Below are 22,614 nucleotides of genomic sequence, written 5' to 3' on the forward strand. Positions count from 1 at the left end.
CATCGGCAGGTGGACTCTCAACCACTGCACCACCAGGGAAGCCCTGGAGTATATTCTTGACAGCAGGAAATTTCCGTTTTGACTAAGCATTGAAGAAAACTGAATCTTTGACTTATCTTTCACATGCCTGGTGATTGAAATAATTTTCCACAGAATAACTTCTGGTTTTATATTTTTCAGTTCATTTTTTCTTCTTCAAATGCACATGCTTTGAGAGCTGTGAAGTGCAAGACATGGCTATACTGTAAGGTGGTTTTTGTCCTTACGCTTCTGTGTCTTGTGCTAGTTAAGTCAGTAGAGTAGTCAGTAAGAGTACTGGAAGTTATTCCTGTAATGGGATATTATACAGTCAGTTACATATGGTGGTGTCTGAAAATCACATAATAGCCTCACTTAAAACATGTCCTTAGCCAGATTTCAAAAAAGCCTGTGACCAATCCAATATGATCCAACATAGCGGACTATGATAGAAGGAAAATTGGCAAAGAAATAGACGCTGGTCTTACCTGATGGAAGTTAAAATATCTCACTTTTGACAATTTTGCAAAAACCTATAATTACATGAACTAATTTCTAGGGTTCTTCGTAGGACCTAAAAAGGAATCCATAGAGTTGTGGAACAACAATAGAAGCTACTGTGATGAGAAGCCCCGGCACCACAACAAAGAGTCCCCCACTCGCCGCAACTAGAGAAAGGCTGCACGCAGCACTGAAGACCCAATGCAGCCAAAATAAAAATAAATAAATAAAAATAAATAGATTTATCTTTTAAAAAGTAATACTCAGGTTTGAGTCATGAGAAATTTGATGAGGAGAAATTAGCTAATGTTTTCAGAACTTTTAAAATATCAAACTCAGTCTCTAAGATCTTAGCATTATATACAACATCGGTTACTTATTAGTGGTTTGGGAAGGCCAATTTAAAATTTTCTCATCTTACTGTATTGAAATTCATGGCCCTAATGTTTTCCACGTTGACTATATGAATGATGAAGAAAAGTCAATCATGTATTTCATTTCCAACTGGACAGAAAACAATATTTTAAAAAGTGTTTGGACTACTGACTTTTGATTTCTTCTAAGGCAAATGGGTAGGTAATTTTTATTCCCTGATTAGGAGAAAAATGGTGGAAGAGGGCAGGGTTAAGAATTAAGATTTCAAGAGCATGAGAGGTAGATGGCCAACCAGAGTTCCTAAGGTTCGGTGCCTGTAACTGTTGCCGCCGCTTAAGCCTGCCAAAGCAGTGGTACGGCTGCTGCGCTCGTGCTTGCTCCCTCTAGAAACGTTCTTGCCAGTAGTGGCGGCAGCGGGACTCAATTACCCCCTTTTTTCACTCTCTCCAGAAGCTCCAGATGGCGTCTTCCGTGGGCAACGTGGCCGACAGCACAGAACCAACGAAACATATGCTTTCCTTCCAAGGGTTAGCTGAGTTGGCACATCGAGAATATCAGGCAGGAGATTTTGAGACAGCTGAGAGACACTGCATGCAGCTCTGGAGACAAGAGCCAGGCAATACTGGTGTACTTTTATTACTTTCATCTATACACTTCCAGTGTCGAAGGCTGGACAGATCTGCCCACTTTAGTACTCTGGCAATTAAACAGAACCCTCTTCTGGCAGAAGCCTATTCGAATTTGGGGAATGTGTACAAGGAAAGAGGGCAGTTGCAGGAAGCAACTGAGCATTACCGGCATGCATTGCATCTCAAACCAGATTTCATCGATGGTTATATTAACCTGGCAGCCGCATTGGTAGCAGCAGGCGACATGGAAGGGGCAGTACAAGCTTACGTCTCTGCTCTTCAGTACAATCCTTATTTGTACTGTGTTCGCAGTGACCTGGGGAACCTGCTCAAAGCCCTGGGTGGCTTAGAAGAAGCCAAGGCATGTTATTTGAAAGCAATTGAGACGCAACCGAACTTTGCAGTAGCTTGGAGTAATCTTGGCTGTGTTTTCAATGCGCAAGGGGAGATTTGGCTTGCAATTCATCACTTTGAAAAGGCTGTCACCCTTGACCCCAATTTTCTGGATGCTTATATCAATTTAGGAAATGTCTTCAATGAGGCACGGATTTTTGACAGAGCTGTGGCAGCTTACCTTCGTGCCCTAAGCTTGAGTCCAAATCATGCAGTGGTACATGGCAACCTGGCTTGTGTATACCATGAGCAAGGCCTGATGGATCTGGCAATAGACACCTACAGGCGAGCTATTGAATTGCAACCACATTTCCCTGATGCTTACTGCAACCTAGGAAACGCTCTCAAAGAGAAGGGCAGTGTTGCTGAAGCAGAAGATTGTTATCATACAGCTCTCCGGCTGTGTCCCACCCATGCAGACTCTCTGAATAACCTAGCCAATATCAAAGGAGAACAGGGAAACAGTGAAGAGGCAGTTCGCTTGTATCGTAAAGCATTAGAGCTCTGCCCAGACTTTGCTGATGCCCATTCAAATTTAGCAAGTGTATTGAAGCAGCAGGGAAAACTGCATGAAGCTCTGATGCATTATAAGGAGGCTATTCGAATCAGCCCTACCTTTGCTGATGCCTACTGCAATATGGGAAACACCCTACGGGAGATGCAGGATGTTCAGGGAGCCTTGCAGTGTTATACTCATGCCATTCAGATCAGCCCTGCATTTGCGGATGCCCACAGCAATCTGGCTTCCATTCACCACGATTCAGGGAATATTCCAGAAGCAATTGCTTCTTATCGCACTGTTCTGAAGCTTCAACCTGACTTTCCTGACGCTTATTGTAATTTGGCTCATTGCCTGCAGGTTGTCTGTGATTGGACAGACTATGATGAGCGAATGAAGAAGTTGGTCAGCATTGTGGCTGACCAGTTGGAGAAGAATAGGTTGCCTTCTGTGCAGCCTCATCATAGTATGCTCTATCCTCTTTCTCATGGCTTCAGGAAGGCTATTGCTGAGAGGCATGGGAACCTCTGCTTGGCTAATATAAGTGTCCTTCATAAACCACCGTATGAACATCCAAAAGACTTGAAGCTCAGTGATGGTCGACTGCGTGTAGGATACGTGAGTTCTGACTTTGGGAATCATCCTACTTCTCATCTTATGCAGTCTATTCCAGGCATGCACAATCCTGATACATTTGAGATATTCTGTTATGCCCTGAGCCCACATGATGGCACAAACTTCCGAGCGAAGGTGATGGCAGAAGCCAATCATTTCATTGATCTTTCTCAGATTCCATGCAATGGGAAAGCAGCTGATTGCATCCATCAAGATGGTATACACATCCTTGTAAATCTGAATGGTTATACCAGGGGTGCTCGAAATGAACTCTTTGCTCTCAGGCCAGCTCCTATTCAGGCAATGTGGCTGGGGTACCCTGGGACTAGTGGCGCGCTTTTCATGGATTATATCATCACTGATCAGGAAACTTCACCTGCTGAAGTTGCTGAGCAGTATTCTGAGAAACTGGCTTATATGCCCCATACTTTCTTTATTGGTGACCATGCTAATATGTTCCCTCACCTGAAGAAAAAAGCCGTCATCGATTTTAAGTCCAATGGGCACATTTATGACAATCGGATTGTGCTGAATGGCATCGACCTCCAAGCATTTCTTGATAGTCTATCAGATGTGCAAATAGTCAAGATGAAATGTCCTGATGGAGAAGACAACGCAGACAGCAGTAATACAACTCTTAATATGCCTGTCATTCCTATGAATACTGTTGCAGAAGCAGTTATTGAAATGATTAACAGAGGACAAATTCAGATTACAATGAATGGATTCAATATTAGCAATGGACTGGCAACTACCCTGATCAACACTAAGGCTGCCACTGGAGAGGAGGTTCCCCGTACCATTATTGTAACCACACGTTCTCAGTACGGGTTACCGGAAGATGCCATTGTGTACTGTAACTTTAATCAGTTATACAAAATTGACCCATCTACCTTGCAGGTGTGGGCAAATATTCTGAAGCGTGTTCCCAATAGTGTACTGTGGCTGTTGCGTTTTCCAGCAGCAGGAGAAGCTAATATTCAACAGTACGCACAAAATATGGGCCTTCGCCCGAACCGTCTCATTTTTTCCCCTGTTGCTCCTAAAGAGGAACATGTTCGGAGAGGCCAGCTGGCTGATGTCTGCTTGGACACTCCACTCTGTAATGGACACACCACAGGGATGGACGTCCTTTGGGCAGGGACCCCCATGGTGACTATGCCAGGAGAGACTCTTGCTTCCCGAGTTGCAGCTTCCCAGCTCACTTGTTTAGGCTGTCTTGAGCTGATTGCTAAAAATAGACAAGAATATGAAGAGATAGCTGTGAAACTGGGAACTGATGTAGAATACCTGAAGAAAATTCGTGGCAAAGTCTGGAAGCAGAGAACATCTAGCCCTCTGTTCAACACCAAACAATACACGATGGAACTAGAGTGGCTCTATCTACAGATGTGGGAGCATTATGCAGCTGGCAACAAGCCTGATCACATGATTAAGCCTGTTGAAGTCACTGAGTCGGCCTAAATAATGACTGTGTGCCCAGGAGAATTACCCCTGTAGCTGAGCCTCAGCCTTCTGGGGGAAAGGGAACTACTTTTTCAATATCATGTTGCAGATGGGTGACACACAATGATAAGAAATAGCACAGCCAGACTTGCTTCCTGCATGATCATGACAGGGAGAGACACAAGAGATGGGAAACTGCTGTTCCACAAGGAGATTCCATCGAATTTTGCCGCAGCCAGGTGTCTGGAAGGTCTGGAAGGTAAGTCTGGAAGGTCTGATCTGCCTTGGTCTTCCAGGGGATGGATGGTTAGTGTGGAAGGGAGATAGAGATTGCCCAGCCGTTTTGTGATTATCATGGATGGATTGAGTCTTCTGAATTAATTTTTTTCTTTCTATTTTGGGTATTGGAGCTTTTAAAAATGTTTGGTTTCAGGTATTTTTATTCATGTGAAGTGTATATGATTCTCTTGAGATCAGGTGTTAAGCTGAAATATTCCTTGTTTTAGTTTCTGAACTCTACAGATAAATGGGGACTTTGCTGGTGTAGTCTTTTTCTAGGTTTTATAAACCGCTTGAGCCTGTGTCAGTCATTTTAGTGTCTGACATAACGTTTGGAACTCTCAGTGCTTTGTTGGTTTGTAGATGATGGCTTCAATTCTTTTTCTGGTCCGTTTCCTTCTTCCCTTCCCCCCACTTTAAAAATTCTCCTGTAACTTGGCTAACAAAAACCAAGTCTGATTCAAAACCTCCCAGAGTGTTTCTCTTAAACACATCATCTGGTGCCAAATGAAGATTCTTAGGAGTGCTTATTAATTATGAAGGGCACAGTTGTGGTACTGTGACTGATGATAATAATAATGGATTTTTGGCCTAGAGTTTTGTCCTATTTCACCAGTGTTTTACTGTTGACTGCCCCTCTATGCTGCTTCCAAAAGTGATAGTGTGTGATAAGATGTTTACTTTCATTTCTAAAGTTTGTTTTGTTTTAGGTGAGTCCTGTTCTTCCTTTTTCTTTCAGCAGAAATGAAATTCCAGGTAAGTATAAGTATTCAAATATTTGATCAGTAGTTCACAGTTATCTCCAGTACATTCAATAACTTTCATCAAAAAACATGTTATAGGTAAAAAGCTCTGAAGGACCAGCTATGTATATGATAATTATGTTTCAGGCCTTCTAGGGTATTATATATGATAACTTGTCTTCTGGTCGTGGTCTTGAAGTCTTTATGGATTCAGCCTCAGTAGTAGCGAACTGCACTGCTACTTGGTTTGGAGTACAAATTAGACTTTAACCCTCCTGGAGGTAGAGTTTTTGGTATTGAAAACCATAGGAATGAAATTATTGTATTTCAACAAAGGATCGAGGGCTTGAGGCTTAAACAAGCCAACATATGTGTGGGAAGCAGTCAGCCTTGAGAGCACCTTCGGACATGCCAGGCATGCCGCTGCTGCTCGAAGGGACTGTCCCTACTTGTTCCCCTCCTTGTTCCATTCCATGGGAGATAAATCACCAGGGCCCAGAAATCAGAAAGAAAGTAAAATGAGACAAGCAAAGCTGTCTCCCCCTGCACATGCAGGTTATTTTGGATGATTCTGGGTTTATGGGTTTTCTCCCAGGGAAGTTAACCTTGAGCCGAGACAGTCATTAGATAATGTAAACCACCGTCTGGCAACCTTCCCTTTTCTAGTCTATATAATCTGTACCTGTAGCATAATAAAACTTACCTTGCAACCATCAGTTGTCTTGGTCCTTCTGACCCCATTCGTTGGTGCTACTTCAGTTCCTTACCCCGTCTCTTCTGACCCTGGGCGGTGAAATCCTCTTTCTGAGGCTGGTCCATGGCAAGTGGCGCCCGAACAGGGACCTGAAGCGTGAAGGCAATTAAAAGGAAAAGAAAGTGCAGGTAAGAGAACCCTTATGCAAAATATGTGTGGCCACGAGTAAAAGTGAAACTAATAGAGGCATAAGGCAACAGTCAGAAGTAAAAGAAGATGGGGCAAAAGGGCTCCAAGGAGCGTGAATTATTTGCTCAGGTTTTACTTTCCATGCTTATAGCTCGGGGTAATAAAGTTTCTACCTCACAGTTGACTGAATTTTGGCAGCATATCCATGATGTATATCTCCCTGGTTTCCTGATGGCGGCTCTGTGACACAGAAATCTGGCAGAAAGTTGGAGAAGATTTAAAAAATTATTATGAGTCTCGAGGGCCTACTCATACTGCTGTTGTTACATTTAGTTTGTGGAATCTGATAAAAATATGTTTAGGTTCTTCTCATGATAGTGTTGATTTGAATGTAAAGTCAGAAAAACATAAGCCTCTGACAGAAGACAAGACTGTATTATCAGCTACTGTGTCGCCACTTCCTAAACCGAAAGAGCTAATTAATTTAAATGTTTCAGATGAAGAGGAACATTTTGACTTAACTGATGAGGCTTTTAAACATAAAAGAGAGAGAGAAAAAAAACATAAAAGAGAGAATCATCCTGAGGATGATTTTCTAATGGCTATGATAGATAAGTCAGTGAAAAAGCTGCAAATTAGTAAGGACTGTCTTCCTCAAAAATCTACATCTGTAAAAATGGTCAGTCTCTTGCAACGTGCTGTATAAGCAGCAATAAAACGAGGAGAAGATCCTATTTTCTGTTGTCCTGTCATAGAAAGACCTGATCCTAATCATCCTCAACAGGCTATTAGGGAGCATCAGGCTCTTCCTTTTAAAGTTTTGAAAGATTTAAAATCTGCTTGTGCTCAGTATGGGCCCACTGCTCCTTTTACTACTGCTATGGTTGACACTATTGCAGGAGAAGCTCTTTCCCCCGCTGATTGGAAGTCTATTGCACGAGCTTGTTTAAATGGTGGAGATTATTTAATATGGAAGTTTGATTTTTATGAACGGGCTGCTGAACAAGCAGAAAAGAATGCTACCCATGATATTCCAGTGGATTATCATACGCTGATTGGGGAAGGACCATATATTTCTTTACAAGATCAATTAACTTATACCTTTGTTGCTTATCCTCAAATAAATCATTTGGCATTACAAGCCTGGAGGAAATTACCTTCTACACACAAAACTGAGGATCTTTCAAAAATGAGACAGGGACCTGATGAACCATATGCTGATTTTGTAGATAGATTGTTACAGGCGGTGGGGAGACTCATTGTGGATGGACTCACTGGTACAATTGTAGTTAAGCAACTTGCTTTTGAAAATGCTAATAATGCAGGTCAGGCTGCGATTCGACCTTGGAGAAAACGGGGAACACTGGAGGATTATATTCGCCTTTGTGCAGACATTGGGCCTGCTTATATACAGGGTGCTGCAGCATTAACTAAAGAGGGGTTTAAAAACAATCGAAAGAGAACAAAGACTAGTTTTCAATACGGAAAGGCAGGTCATTTTGCTGGAGAATGTGGATCTTTTCATTGTAACCCTGCTCCTTCCTTCCCTACTCAAAAACCTCCAGATGGTCCGAAAATCCCTGGTTTATGCCCTAAATGCAATAGGGGAAAACGTTGGGCATGAGATTGTCGCTCAGTGGCCCACAGGGATGGGACACCACTGTCGGGAAACTCCTCCCGGGGCCTTCCCCGGCCCCAACAAATAATAGGGGCAACGTCTGTGTATCCTCCTCAAACTATCAATCAGACATTAACCAAAAACAAAAACATACAATATCTTCGCTCTCCAGAGCAACAGCAGGAAGCACAGGACTGGACCTCAGTACCTCCGCCCGATATGTATTAACTCCTGCAATGGGTCCTCAGGCCCTCTCTATGGGCATCTATGGACCTTTACCCAAGGGTTTGATTGGACTATTATTGGGAAGAAGTAGTGTCGCCATGAAGGGTTTAACTATTATGCCAGGACTCATAGACTCTGACTACGAAGGAGAAATAAAAATCATGGCACTAACTATTAAAAATATAATAACGATTTCTCCTGGTGATAAAATTGCACAATTGCTACTTTTGCCCTTTGTACCTCATGGACAAATTTTACAACATCAAAAGAGAGAAACAAAGGCTTTTGGATCATCTAGTGCTGCCTACTGGATTCAGAAGATAGGGAAAGAACATCCAGAAATGAAATGAGCCATGAATGGAAAGGTTTTTTCAGGTTTGTTAGACACTGGAGCTGATGTCTCTGTTATGACGCAGATGCACTGGCCTAAACATTGGCCCGTTAGTCCTATTATTACAGAACTTCAAGGAATAGGACAGAGTTCTTCTCCTATGCCAAGTAGTCAGTTATTATTATGGCAAGATAGTGAGGGCCATTCAGGATACTTCCAGCCTTATGTTTTGCCTGGGCTGCCTTTAAACCTCTTGGGCCAAGATATATTAAAGGAAATGGGAGTATTACTTTATAGTCCAAATTCTCACGTCTCTAATATGGTGTTGGATCAAGGATTTCTTCCCACAGAAGGGCTGGGAACAAATCAAAAAGGAACTGTCTATCCTATTGATGTGAAAATAAAAAGTGATAGACAAGGTTTGGGTTTTTCTTAGGGGCCTTGGATTCTCCTCCACTCACTGCTGGTCCAATTACTTGGCTGAGTGATGACCCTGTATGGGTGGACCAATGGCCCCTCACAAAGGAGAAATTAGAAGCTGCAGAACAATTAGTACTGGAACAATTAGGGCATTTAGAAATTTGCAATAGTCCTTGGAATACTCCTATTTTTATTATCAAGAAAAAGTCTGGAAAATAGAGGTTATTACAGGGTCTAAGAGCTGTTAATAAAACTATGCTAATAATGGGAGCTCTTCAACTAGGCCTACCCTCTCCAACAGCCATACCACACAATTATCATCTTTTAGTTATAGATTTAAAGAGTGTTTTTTCACTATTCCTTTGTTTCCTGAAGATAGAAAACATTTTGCTTTTAGCTTGCCTTCCTTAAATTTTAAGGAACCCATGAGGAGATTTCAATGGAAAGGGCATGCCTCAGGGCATGGCAAATAGTCCTACATTATGCCAAATATATGTGGCTCAGGCCTTAACTCCTGTGAGAAAAAGGTTTCCAACGTTATATCTCATACATTATATGGATGATATACTTTTAGCCACTGATAATATTTCTTGATTAGAGACTGCTTCCCAATTTTTACAACAATCCTTACAATCATTTGGCCTGGTCATTGCCTCAGAAAAAATTCAAAGACAATCTCCATTTTTCTATTTGGGAAAATATATTGATAACTCTACCATTAGGCCTCAAAAACTGCAAATTCGAGTTGATAATTTAAAAACATTAAATGATTTTCAAAAATTACTTGGAGATATTAATTGGCTAAGGCCTTCCTTAGAACTTCCTACTGCTCAGTTAGAGCCTTTATTTGATATTCTTAAAGGTGACTCAGATCCTTCTACTTCACGATCTATGACTCCAGAGGATTTCAAGCTTTCCAAATAGTTAATAGAGCTATCAGCTCTGCACAATTAACTCAAATACATACTCACCTGCCCATGTCTTTAGTTGTTTGTCCAACACCTCATGTGCCTACTGCCATCTTATGGCAAACTGTTGGAATTATTGAATGGATTCGTATGAAAACTACATCCTCTAAAGTTATTAACCCTTATTATGAACTTATTATTAAGTTAATAATGCAAGGTAGAACTAGATGCTTACAACTTATAGGTATAGAACCTTCTCAAATTATTATCCCTTATTCAGTTAGTCAACAGAATTGGCTTTTTCAACATAGTAATGAATGGGGTCTTGTTCTTGCAGGATTTTCAGGTACCTTGGAATGCCATTAGCCTGCTGATAAATTGATCCAATTCAGCAAACTTAACTCTTATATCTTTCCTTCTATAATTAGGCAACAGCCTATTCCTCATGTACCTTTGGTTTTTACAGACGGTTCTTCTTCAGGAGTGGCTACTGTAATCGTTGACGACGGAACAAAACTCATTAAACAAACTTCCTTGACTTCAGCTCCACGTGTTGAACTGTATGCTGTCATTATGGCTTTTAAACATTTGCCTTCTATATCTTTTCATTTGTTTTCTGATAGTAAATATCTTATTAGCTTATTATTTCTTCTGGAGACTGCAACCAGAGGATATACTAATGACCCTGAATTATCATCCTCTTTTCGTTTACTTCAACAGCTTATTCGTTCCCACGATGGTCCTGTTGCAGCTCTGCATATCGTGCTCATTCTAACTTGTCTGGTCCATTGTCTAAAATGAATGCGACTGCAGATGTTTTAACTCGATCTAAACGTGATCTTTATCCTGTGCATTTTCCTCCCAAAAATAAAGTTAAAGTTACTCTTCCTCCTCAATCTCTTTTCCCTAAAGCAGGACATATCCCAATTTACCGTCCTCCTCCTTTCCATTCGTCATGCTGTCAAGAATGGCTAAGGTATTGCATTCATTATCTTCATACTGTTGGTACTCATGGTCCATGTCCTGGACACCCTCATATTATGGTAAGTTATGATCAAACTGCTTCACGAGCAGCACAGCAATCGCATGCTTTACACCATCAGTCGGCGGCTACATTACGCAAACAATTTTCCCTTCCTCGTGGAGCCGCCCGACAAATTGTTAAGCAATGCCCACAGTGCTTACCTCACCTTCCTGTTCCACATTATGGTGTTAATCCTCGTGGATTATTACCTAGTCATTTATGGCAAATGGATGTTACTCATATCCCGTCTTTTGGGAAATTACAGTTTGTTCATGTCACTATTGATACTTATTCTGGTTTCCTCTGTGCTACAGCACAGACCCGAGAAGCTACTAAACATGTTATCACTCATTTATCACACTGTTTTGCTTTCATGAACCTTCCCAACATTATTAAAACACATAATGGGCCCACTCACACTAGTGTTGCTTTTGCAACATTTTGTAATTCATTACAAATTACCAATATTACAGGCATTCCATGTAACCCTCAAGGACAAGGTATTATACAACGTGCAAATAGACCTTTAAAGCTAACTATTGAAAAAATAAAAATGGGGGAATTATATAGAACAACACTACATAACCTTATAAATCATGCTCTGTTTATTTTAAATTTTCTCACTGTTGACAGGGGAAAGGTCGGTGGCTGAGCCAAGATTGGCCTTTCAATCTCTGGAGGTCCTCGGGAAAGATCCGCTAACCAGCACTTGGCGTGGTCCTGATCCTGTGTTGATTTGGGGACGTGGTCACGTGTGTATATTTCCCAGATCAGCTCCTGGACCTCTCTGGCTTCCTGAGAGCTTGCTTAGTCAAGCAAATAGATGGCTCGCCACAGCTCACAACTAGTTCAGAAGATGAAGAAGCTCTGCATCTCTCCTGAAAATTTGACAGTGTTGATTCAGCAAAAGAAGAAGAAGAGGAGACCACTTGCCAGGACGACTCAAAGGAGTGATGTTCCAACTTGGGGACAAATTAAACAATTGGTTTCACGAGCTCAAGAGTTAGTGAAACAACAGAATAATCCTGTTACACCTGTGACTTTATTTTTGGCTATGTTGGCAACCATTTCATGTGTTCCCTCTGTTAATGCAGCAACTTACTGGGCCTATGTACCTGATCCTCCACTATTAAAACCCATATCTTGGTCTGAAGCAGAGTTTCCTGTATTTTACAATGATACTGTTTATGGGCCTCTTATTGGGAATATAAAACAAATCAATATGTCTGTAAATTATACTAACTGGTTTAGTACCTATCCTGTCTGTCTTAGCCCATTGAATCTGGAAACTGGATGTGTAAAGGCTATTAGTTATGAGCATACAGATGTTTATGAGGGAACGGATCAATCAATTAGTTTGTCAGGCTCTCCAGGCATCCTTCGTTTTACAGGAACCAACATTACTCTTACATGCCCGGCTACCAGCCGACGAGAGGATCTTAAGGATACCACCATTTGCTATAAAAATGGGCAACCTATTAATATTAGAGGTCGAATCTCATACGCCTCACCACTTAGGGATTCCGCTATTACTATAGCCAAGGTTACAGGTGAAGATTCAGGAAATTATTTGTGTATGAAGCGTTTACTTGGAGGACAAGGGATACTTATGGCTGGACATATGGTTACTATTCTTAAGAGAAAATCAAAAAATCAATTTCCTCCTTTTATGACCATTAACTTTCCTGGATCCAATTTTGAATGTTGCAATGCATCTTGGAATAATAACCAAATATGGTGTACTATAGATTATACCAAGGGGTAAATTCTTATCTCTTCTATTCCTGTCATAGATAGGTTTATCACATTTCAAAAGAACTGGGGTATATGGAAACTAGCTCTAACTTATTCCAATACACCTGTTATAACTTGTGTTGCTCCTCCATATACACTTTTGATTGGTTCTATTAACATTGGTAATTCTTCCAAAGGAGGATATAGTATTAGCTGTGTTCATTGTATTTTTACAGTTGTATGTTCCCTTCTGCAGGGACACAATCTGTGCTTATACTAAAGTAACCCATATATGTTATGGCGCCTGTACATCTGAGAGAACCTTGGTATGAAGATACTGGAGTACAGGCATGGGTGGAACTCTCTAAAGCCTTGCAGAGAAGGAGACGCTTTATTGGGTGGCTAATAGTAAGTTGACTTGCCTTGGCTGCTCTGTCTGCTACCGTGGCTACTGCCCGTCTTGCTCTTTCACAGAGTATTAATCATGCTCACTTTGCTAATCAATTATGTCAAAATACCAGTCTTGCTTTATCTTTACAAAGTCACATAGATTTACAGATGAATAACAAGTTAGATGAATTTAAAAACGCAATTTGGGGGATTGGAGATCAGATGGCAGCATTAAAATTGAGGATGCGTTTAGCTTGTCATGAAAAGTATACGTGGATTTGTGTTACTCCTTACAAGTACAATGACTGTATTTGGGAATGGGAAAAAGTAAAAATGCATCTGCGGAGTGTTTGGTCAGATAATAATATTAGTCTTGATCTTAAGAAATTAAATGCTGAAATTCAGGATATACAAAATGCACATCTTGATGATATTTGGCAAGAAGATGTAATTAAAACTTTACTGGACCATTTAAAGTGGTTAAACCCTCAGTCGTGGATAACTGGAGGGTTGTCAGGATTTATTACCCTGGCCATAATTTGCCTATTATTGATAATAATCTTCTCATGTCTGTTTCGTATCCTCATGCAACAATATACTACTCTCGGCACTGCGCTTCATGGAATTATTTTGCAGCAAAAATTAAAAAATAAAAAAAGGGGAACTGAGGGAAACAGTTAGCCTTGAGATCAGGCTACGGACATGCCAGGCATGCCGCCGCTGCTCGAAGGGACTGTCCCTACTTGTTCCCCTCCTTGTTCCATTCCATGGGAGATAAATCACCAGGGCCCAGAAATCAGAAAGAATGTAAAATGAGACAAGCAAAGCTGTCTCCCCCCTGCACATGCAGGTTATTTTGGATGATTCTGGGCTTATGGGTTTTCTCCCAGGGAAGTTAACCTTGAGCCGAGACAGTCTATAGATAATGTAAACCACCATCTGGCAACCTTCCATTTCTAGTCTATATAATCTGCAACCGGAGCATAATAAAACTTGCCTTGCAACCATCAGTTGTCTTGGTCCTTCTGACCGCATTCGTCGGTGCTGCTTCGGTTCCTTACCCCGTCCCTCCTGACCCTGGGCGGTGAAGTCCTCTTTCTCCGGCTGCTCCGCGGCACATCTGAATAGACGTTTCTGTCTTGCTGTCCTGCACACGTGCCGTCTAGTGACAGGTATTGTGTCTGCTGGTGGTGGTGTACATTCTGTCTTTCCGAAGCGCTGAGGCAGGGCACCTGTTCTGTAGTTGCAGCTGATGCCTGAAGGTATCCTAGCTGACAAATTATTGATGAATGAGAACTTGAATTTCTAAAGATTAGTACTGTTAACCAGAATCTGAGCAAGGAGTCTCAAATGTAATTCTTAGCCAGAATTACATGTTAATGAACCATTTAACAGTGTAAATCGAGGAACATCAGTGTAGGGATTTCTTTTCATTTATTTTTTACCTGTTTGAAATATCAGTTAAAGGTTGGCAGCTTGGTTGCAGACGAACGGTCGTTTGAAGTTCACCAAACTACTTAATGTGGAATAGGATAACAGACTCCCAACGCCCTCAAGGCTGTGACCTTGCAGCCATTTTACACAGCACGTCATCATCCTATAGGGATGAACCTTTCCCTGGCCCGAAAAGTAGCCGCTCTGTTGAAGCTTTGCTTATTGGAACAGGCTTTTGTTTCCAGGTTACATGTCTGTGGAAGACTTAATTCTGAATAGAGATATAGATATTACTTGAAACTAATTGTTTTTCTATTATACTCTGCTTTATCAAAAAAGTAAAACATTTAAATTGTGCTACAAAAATTCAGATGTTGTCTTGCGATCTTTAAACAATAAATGAATGATTTGCCCTTAAAAAAAAGAATTAAGCAGTTAAGCTGTTGGTCCCACATCAGACAAATCATCCTTATACCTCCTGTCAATATTGTTAACAGAGACTGTTTTTTTATGAATCCTTATGATCCCGTGATTCTTTCTTTCATGTTTCAGGACACAGCAGGTGAGAGAGTGGATTTGTTAAACTGGGTGGGTTTATCCTTCTTTTATGCGTTCATTCAATTTTATGTTCATTTACTTACTATACACATATGGCAATAGAAGCTGCTAAAGCAATCATTGCTATTGTGCAAAACAACAAGGCACAGAAGCAGATGTCTTATTTCTGAGATTTCTCCCCCCTGGATTATTGTGATTAAAGATACTTTCCCACAATTTCCTGGAGAGGACAAGGGGCTACTCGCTGGAGGTTTTTTAATGACTTGGAGAAAGGCTCAAATATGCCCCCATTATGGTAATCCACCCCAGGGGCAAACCACACAAGAATATTATGAATTTATTTTATTTTTCTATCCTTGCAAAGGTAATACTCAGCTCATTAGAATATGAAAACCATACTGTCAAATTTCAGAATGACATGGATGAAGAAAACCACCAAAGTGGCATCATATCATGTGTGTTATAGTTGTATTGACTATATTAACTATGTTGTGTTCACAATGTATTGTATAACTCTATATTGAAAAGGCAAAATGCTGTACCTTATTTCAGAGAAAATAATTATGTTGGCAAACCCCAAATTGTACATTGTAGAAGGGTCCTAGGAAAAGAAGATTTAATTCATAGTGGACAAGAGGCTAGCTTCTGTTTTCAGCCATGTGCTATTTCAAGAATTAAACATCATGAATAATACAGGATATAAGAGGAATCGTCTAAAGACGGAAAAGCACATTTTGATTAGGAAAGAGAATTTAAGGCTTAAGTCTTTATTTTTTTTTAAGGAAAACTGCCTTATTACTATGAGATAAGAAAATTGTTTCCTTCTTTTCTTCCTTGCTTTCTTCTTCTTCTTCTTTTCTTTAACCTTTTTTACTTTGGATATTTGGATATTTGACCTCTAAGCTGAGATGACTGGAAATGCCTCCTCTGGGCACTAAATGCTGACATCTCCTGATAAGAGGGAAGCTGCAAAGTGGAAGAATTGAAGGTCAGTATGTTGATATTGGTCTCCAGCACATTGATGTACATTTGTGTATTGGGGAAGGGGAGTGAAGCTTGAGAGTGGGCCAGTGGGGAGGGGTAAATATTTTGTGATGCTGGTCTACCTATGGGCTGATAAAGTTTACAGCTGCATTAGGAGGACAAGCATTACCATTCGCATGAAAAGTAGGGCAGACGTCAGTTGCAAAAGCTTCTAGCCATACACATAGGGAAATACATAAATGATACACCTTATTGCATTCACCCATTCACCCTCCCCTGTTCACGCTAATTGGAAATTTCTATCCATTTCAGAGAAGTAACACAACTATCAATCATTTTCCCTGGCACGAATCTTCCAGGAGGAAGAAAATGGAACACGCCTAGCAGCAGAGCTCACGCACTAGCCCATGTGTCTTAGATTTAATATCTGATCACTAGCTGGATTGAAGCCAAGAGGTGGTTCACAAAGTTGCTGCATATTAGAATCACCTGGGGAACTCTGAGACCTCCCCGTGCCCAGGCTCCTCCCTAGACCTACTGAATCAAAATCTCTGGGGCTGGGACCCAGACACCAAAGTTTCTCTTAAAAGCTCTTTAGGGGAAGGGATATGGGAACAGATGTATATGTATAACTGATTCAGTTTGTTATAAAGCAGAAACTAATTTAAAAATATATTTAATACTAAAAAAAAAAAAAAAAAAAGCTCTTTAGGTAATTCATACAAGCAGCAAAGCTTGAGAACCAGCCCAATAACGGGAACAAACGTATTTCACACAGATAAAGTGGGGCAATTCATATGTTAAAAGAACATGAATATATATATTTCTTTTTTTCTCTTTATTCTGTTTGTGTTTCAAATAGGCATTTTTTTTCCTTCTGCAAAAAGTGTTATTGTTTCCATTTGGTCCAAGGCTTGGGAGAAGGCTCCAGGGCGGTTACAAAGCTGCCTAGTGGCTGCAGAGCTGGGCTTCAGGCAGAAGCTCTGACGCCAGAGTGGCTCCTCAGAGGCCGCTGGACTTCAGAGACTCCTGTTTGTGCTCGAGCATGAGCCTTTCGAAAAGATACTCGCCCAGCACAGCCTGCGGACCAGCCAGCCTGCGGAGGTTGGTCAGGTGGTTGCCCATCTTCTTGATGAGTTTCAGCTGCTCGTCCAGGAAGCGGCTCTCCAGGAAGTCACAGAGGTGGGAGTCTGCTTGGGCAGGACCCAGGGCGCGCAGATCCGATAGTGCCTGGTTCAGGTTCTTCTCCCTAAGAATGGCGGCTTGCACAGTGTCCTGGGTTTTACCCCACTCATCTTGAGAAGGCTTCCGCGCATCCTGGAAGAGGGCGCGGCCGCAGCACTTGTTTTGCATTTCCAAGAGTCGCTGGGCGCCCTCACACTTCTCTTCAGCCAGTTGGCGAAAACTGTGGCCCCCATTGTCCAGAGTCCCACTGTTGCTGTGGAAATAGAAGCTTAGAGAGAGGTAAGTGTCCACAGATGCATGTTGAACAGGCGGTGGATGGCGCCCTCCACCTCGATGGAATAATTCTGACGAACCTGGGAACTCGTGGTTGATCAGTGATAAGGAGCTAAGCTCCAAAAACGGTGTTGGCCTGTCCTGGAGGCTGAGGATAGCTGAGTGGCTGATTCCAAAGGTTGCGACAGGAAGAAATGTTGGAGGGTGGTCGGGGGCTGGAGCAAGGAGCGTCCCTGGGTCTGTTCATTCCAAACACCGTTGAAGCCAAAGACAGATCTGCAGGACTGCCGAGTGCACTGCCTCAAATAGGCTTTGATATAAATGAACAAGAAGTCCAAGCAAGGACAGAACTTACCCTTCCCCCCACCAAAATAGCTGGTGATACTAGAATCTAGATCTGGGCAGGGATTCTTCCATTACTTTAACATTCCAAGCCACTAGAGCAGTGGTTCTCAAAGTATGGTCACCTTGTAAGCAAGCAGTACCCTATGGGGCCTTCCTAGGACAGACCCATCCCCCATAGCCTCTGCTGTAGTTCCTCTCTGAAGTCCTCAGATAATAGTATCTCAGGCATATTTCTTGAGTTTTCAGATGCTAAAAACCACCACCCAATGGAAGAAACTAACTCTTTGATGATCATGAGCACACAGCCCCCAGACCTTCTGGCACCTAAGGATGGATAATGTTACCTGCCCTGTGGCCTCAACATCAGCCAGTCAGATGATTGTGCACGAGCTGATCACATTCCCTGGGACGTCCCTCCCTCACGTGGCCTTTAAAAATGCTTTGCTGAAATCCTTTGGAGATTTCAGGGTTTTTGGAACACGAGCCACCCCTCTCCTTGCTCGATCCTGCAATAAACCTTTCTCTGCTCCAGACTGCAACCTTTCGGTTTGTTTGGCCCCACTGTGCTTCAGACACACGAACGTGCATTCGGTAACAACCTGACCAGCTTTACCAGCGTCCCCTGATAATGTGTCAGATATTCAAGTTTTAGGGCCCTGTCCCAGCCCTACGGAATCAGCCACTCTAGCGGGGCTCAGTGATCTCTGTTATAACTGGCCCTGCAGATGATTTTTATTCACCTTAAAGTTTGAAAATATCTGCATTGGCAGCTGCCAAAGCGTCCACCAGCAGGTGAAGGGGAGAGATGCCTGGAAAAGATAGGGAGTAGCCAAGGCAAGTACAGCAGCATTTGCCGTGGTGGTAATGGAGAATGCCTTTTCTCCACTGGTTGGCCCAGACGAGTATCTGGGGGCAGTGGCAGGGTTATTTAGGATGCTTTACATTTCAATGTAGAGTGACCTCTGTCCTGGTTTGCCAGGGACTTCCCCTGTGTGAGCACTTAAAATCTCATCCTGGCAAACCCCTTAGCCCTGGATTTGAAAAACTTAGGAAATAACATGAAATTTAGGGGAAACATGATCTAGGTTTTGGGCAAGTCACAAGTGCTCATTAAAGCTAAGCAAGTATGGGCAACATCTAGCCTTCTTTACCCCTTTGCAGGAAGGTAAATCTGATTGGGTGAAAGAACTTATTGTTAAGAAATCTTTGTAGAAACATCCCCTTCTGCTTAGTCCGCTGGTTCTCACTTCTGGCTAGACAATGGCATCGTCTGAGGAGATTTAAAATGATTTTATTGGTTTAGGATGACCAACTGTTGGTGTGAGGGTTTTTAAAAAGTGCTTCAGATGATTCTAATGTGCAGCCAAATTTAGGTGCCACTGCTTAAGCTTTTGAACCGCTGCTACATATTTTCACCTCATCTTCCTATGAGAATATCCAACTGTCGTTGGTTTGTTTTTTTTTTCTTTTTCTTTTTTTAACTGTCTTATTATAAGATTTACTGTCTTAAATAAGATTGAATGTACAGAAAATCCTGCTAGTCCATCTGGTATAGCTGGATCCTTAGAATAATATCATTAAGATATATACCATTTAAGTATTGTGATTGGCCTTTTTAAAATGAACATATGCATTGAATTAGTACCATCTGTTTTGAAGCTGTCATGTTGGGTAGCTATACCTCTAATCTGCTGCCATTGCTAAATATCTGGACACCTCTTATTAGGAATTGCTTTTAAACATCTTTCGGGGTTAAAACCAAGATTGCTGTATTATTTGTACTGGGACCACAAAAACCTCACAAAGATCCCCCGCTGTACTTTCTACCCCCATCTCTAACCCTTGGCAACTTCTAATCTGTTCTCCATCTCCACAGTTTTGTTATTTTAAGAATAATATGTAAATATCATCATGAATTACTTAATCTTCGGAGATTGGCTTTTTAAAATTTTTCCCTCGGCATCATTCCCTTGAAGTTCATTTCAATTTTTGCACATATTAATAATTTGTTCCTTTTTGTTGCTCAGTAGTATTCTATCATAAGATTTTATCACAATTTGTTTCAACATTCATCCATTGAAAGACATTTGGGTAGTGGCCAGTTTTGGGCTGTTATAAATAAAACTGCTATGAACATTTATGTGTAAGTTTCTGTGGGAACTTAATGAAGTTTTTGTTTCTTTTAGATAAATGCTCAAGAGTACAATTACTGTGTTGTAGGGTGAATCTACTTTTAGGATTAAAAGAGACTGTCAAGCTGTTTCTCAGAGTGGCTAAACCATTTTATTTTCCCACCAGTGATGTGATAGCATTTTTCTATGTACTCACCAGCATTTGATGTTGTCACTATCCTTTAATTTTTGTTATTCTCTGATATCTCATTATGGTCTTAATTTGCATTTCCCTAATGGCTAATGATGTTGAGCATCTTTTCATGTGCTTCTTTGCCATGTTTATATTCTCTTCCATGAAATGTCTGTTCCTGTCTTCTGCCTATTTTCTAGTTGGGTTTTTTTAAGTTGTTTGGAGAGTTCTTTGTATATCATACATACAAGTCATTTGTCTCATGTGGGATTTTCAAATATGTTATCCCACTGTGTAATTTGAGTTTCCATCCACTTAAAATGATCTTCTATGAAGCATTTTTAACTCATTTTGATGAGATCCAATTTATCAATTTTTGCTTTTATTGATCATACTTTCGGTGTCAAGTCTAAGAATTATTCACGTAGTTCTTGATGCCAAAGATTTTCTCCTATTTTTTTTCTAAAAATGTCCTGCTTTTACATTGAAGATTATGATCCACTTTGATTTAATTTTTGTGTAAGGTGTGGAGGTTTAGGTTAAGGTTCATTTTTTGTTTGTTTGTTTTTGTCGAGGGATGTCCAACTGTTTCAGTACCATTTTTTGAAAAGTCTATTCTTCCTTGATAGCTTTCACACTGCTGTCAAAAACAAGTTAAATGTATTTATGTCAGTCTATTTCTGGGTTCTCTATTCCATTCCATTGATCTGTGTATCTAACCTCCATCATTACTGCAAAATCTTGAAATTGGGTAGATGAATTCCTCCCATTTTAATCTTCCTTTACAAATTGTTTTAGCTATTCTTCAGCCTCTTCTTACCATATAAATCTTAGAATAAGCTTGTCTATATCCACAAAAACCTTGAGGGCCTTTTAAGAGTAACTCTGTTAAGCCTCTTAACTTGGGGAGAATTGACATCTTTATTATGTTGTGTTTTCTAATCCATGAACAAGGTATGTCTCACTATTTGTTTGGGACTTTTACATTTTTCTTCATCAGCATTTTGTAATTTTCAGTATAGAGGACCTATAAATGTCTTATTGGGCTTATATTTAAGTATTTATTTAGGTCAGTTGTAAATGGCATCACATATTTTTATTTAAGCTTCTACACATTTGTTATTAATATATAATTTGATAAAACTGTGTTGATTTGTACTCTAAAACATTTACAAGGGCTTCCCTGGTGGCGCAGTGGTTGAGGGTCTGTCTGCCGATGCAGGGGACGTGGGTTCGTGCCCCGATCCGGGAGGATCCCACATGCCGCGGGGCGGCTGGGCCCGTGAGCCATGGCCGCTGAGCCTGCGTGTCCGGAGCCTGTGCTCAGCAACGGGAGAGGCCACAAAAGTGAGAGGCCCACGTACCGCAAAAAAAAAAAAAAAACATTTACAAACTAATATTATTTCTCAAGCTTTTTGTGGATTCCTTGGTATTTTCTCCATTTAGATTATCATCTCCTCTTCAGATACCGTTTTACTTTTCCTTATTTAATACAATAGTATATATTACTATTCAACATTCAGTAGGATATATTCCTTCCTATTCAACGTAGTAGGAATAGTCCTTTTATCTTTTAAATAAATGTTTTAAAAATTTACCTTTTAAATTTATGTATTTATTTATTTTTGCTTTATTTTCTTACTAGAACCTCCATTAATATATTTAATAAAAGTGGTGAGGGCAGATATCGGTGCCTTGTTTCTGATCTTACAGAGAAAGCATTCAGTCTTTCACAGTTAAATATAATGTCGGTATAGGTTGTTTGTAGATGCTCTTGATGAGTTTCAGTATGTTCCTTTTCTATTCCTAGTTTGCTTGGGGGTTTTTTTCTTCTTTTTTTAAATTTTTTAACTTTATTTTTATTTTTTACAACTTTATTGGAGTGTAATTGCTTCACAATGGTGTGTTAGTTTCTGTTTTATAACAAAGTGAATCAGTTATACATATACATATGTTCCCATATCTCTTCCCTCTTGCATCTCCCTCCCTCGACCCTCCCTATCCCACCCCTCCAGGCAGTCACAAAGCACCGATCTGATCTCCCTGTGCTATGGGGCTGCTTCCCACTAGCTATCTACCTTACGTTTGGAAGTGTATATATGTCCATGCCTCTCTCTCGCTTTGTCACAGCTTACCCTTTCCCCTCCCCATATTCTCAAGTCCATTCTCAAGTAGGTCTGTGTCTTTATTCCTGTTTTACCCCTAGGTTCTTCATGACATATTTTTTCTTAGATTCCATATATATGTGTTAGCATACGGTATTTGTCTTTCTCTTTCTGACTTACTTCACTCTGTATGACAGACTCTAGGTCTATCCACCTCATTACAAATAGCTCAATTTTGTTTCTTTTTATGGCTGAGTAATATGTCATTGTATATATGTGCCAAATCATGAATGGGATTGGATTTTGTCAAATGCTTTCTCTGCATTAATGGATAGGATCACATGACTTTTCCCCCTTAATCTATTGGATATGGTAGATTACATTGTTTGATTTTC

At 40.8% G+C, this 22,614-nt stretch overlaps 2 protein-coding genes across 2 annotated transcripts in view; both read left to right on the plus strand.

The window, feature by feature from the left end:
- The window catches only part of LOC309808565 (interferon regulatory factor 6-like), a 726,310-nt gene that overhangs the window by 425,921 nt on the left and 277,775 nt on the right, over positions 1-22,614 (plus strand). The window lies entirely within an intron of this gene.
- LOC309807417 (UDP-N-acetylglucosamine--peptide N-acetylglucosaminyltransferase 110 kDa subunit-like) lies at positions 1,294-5,632 on the plus strand. Its single transcript, XM_082626959.1, has 2 exons — positions 1,294-4,735; positions 5,466-5,632. Exon 1 carries the CDS (start codon positions 1,354-1,356, stop codon positions 4,492-4,494), a length of 3,141 nt encoding a protein of 1,046 aa, XP_082483085.1. The 5' UTR covers positions 1,294-1,353; the 3' UTR covers positions 4,495-4,735; positions 5,466-5,632.

This window comes from Mesoplodon mirus (genome assembly GCF_964341445.2).
Source record: "Mesoplodon mirus genome assembly, chromosome: 7".
Lineage (NCBI taxonomy): Eukaryota > Metazoa > Chordata > Mammalia > Artiodactyla > Ziphiidae > Mesoplodon > Mesoplodon mirus.

Coding starts and splice junctions, on each gene's coding strand:
- LOC309807417 (XM_082626959.1), top strand. CDS start 1,354: ATGGCGTCTTCCGTGGGCAACGTGGCCGACAGCACAGAACCAACGAAA.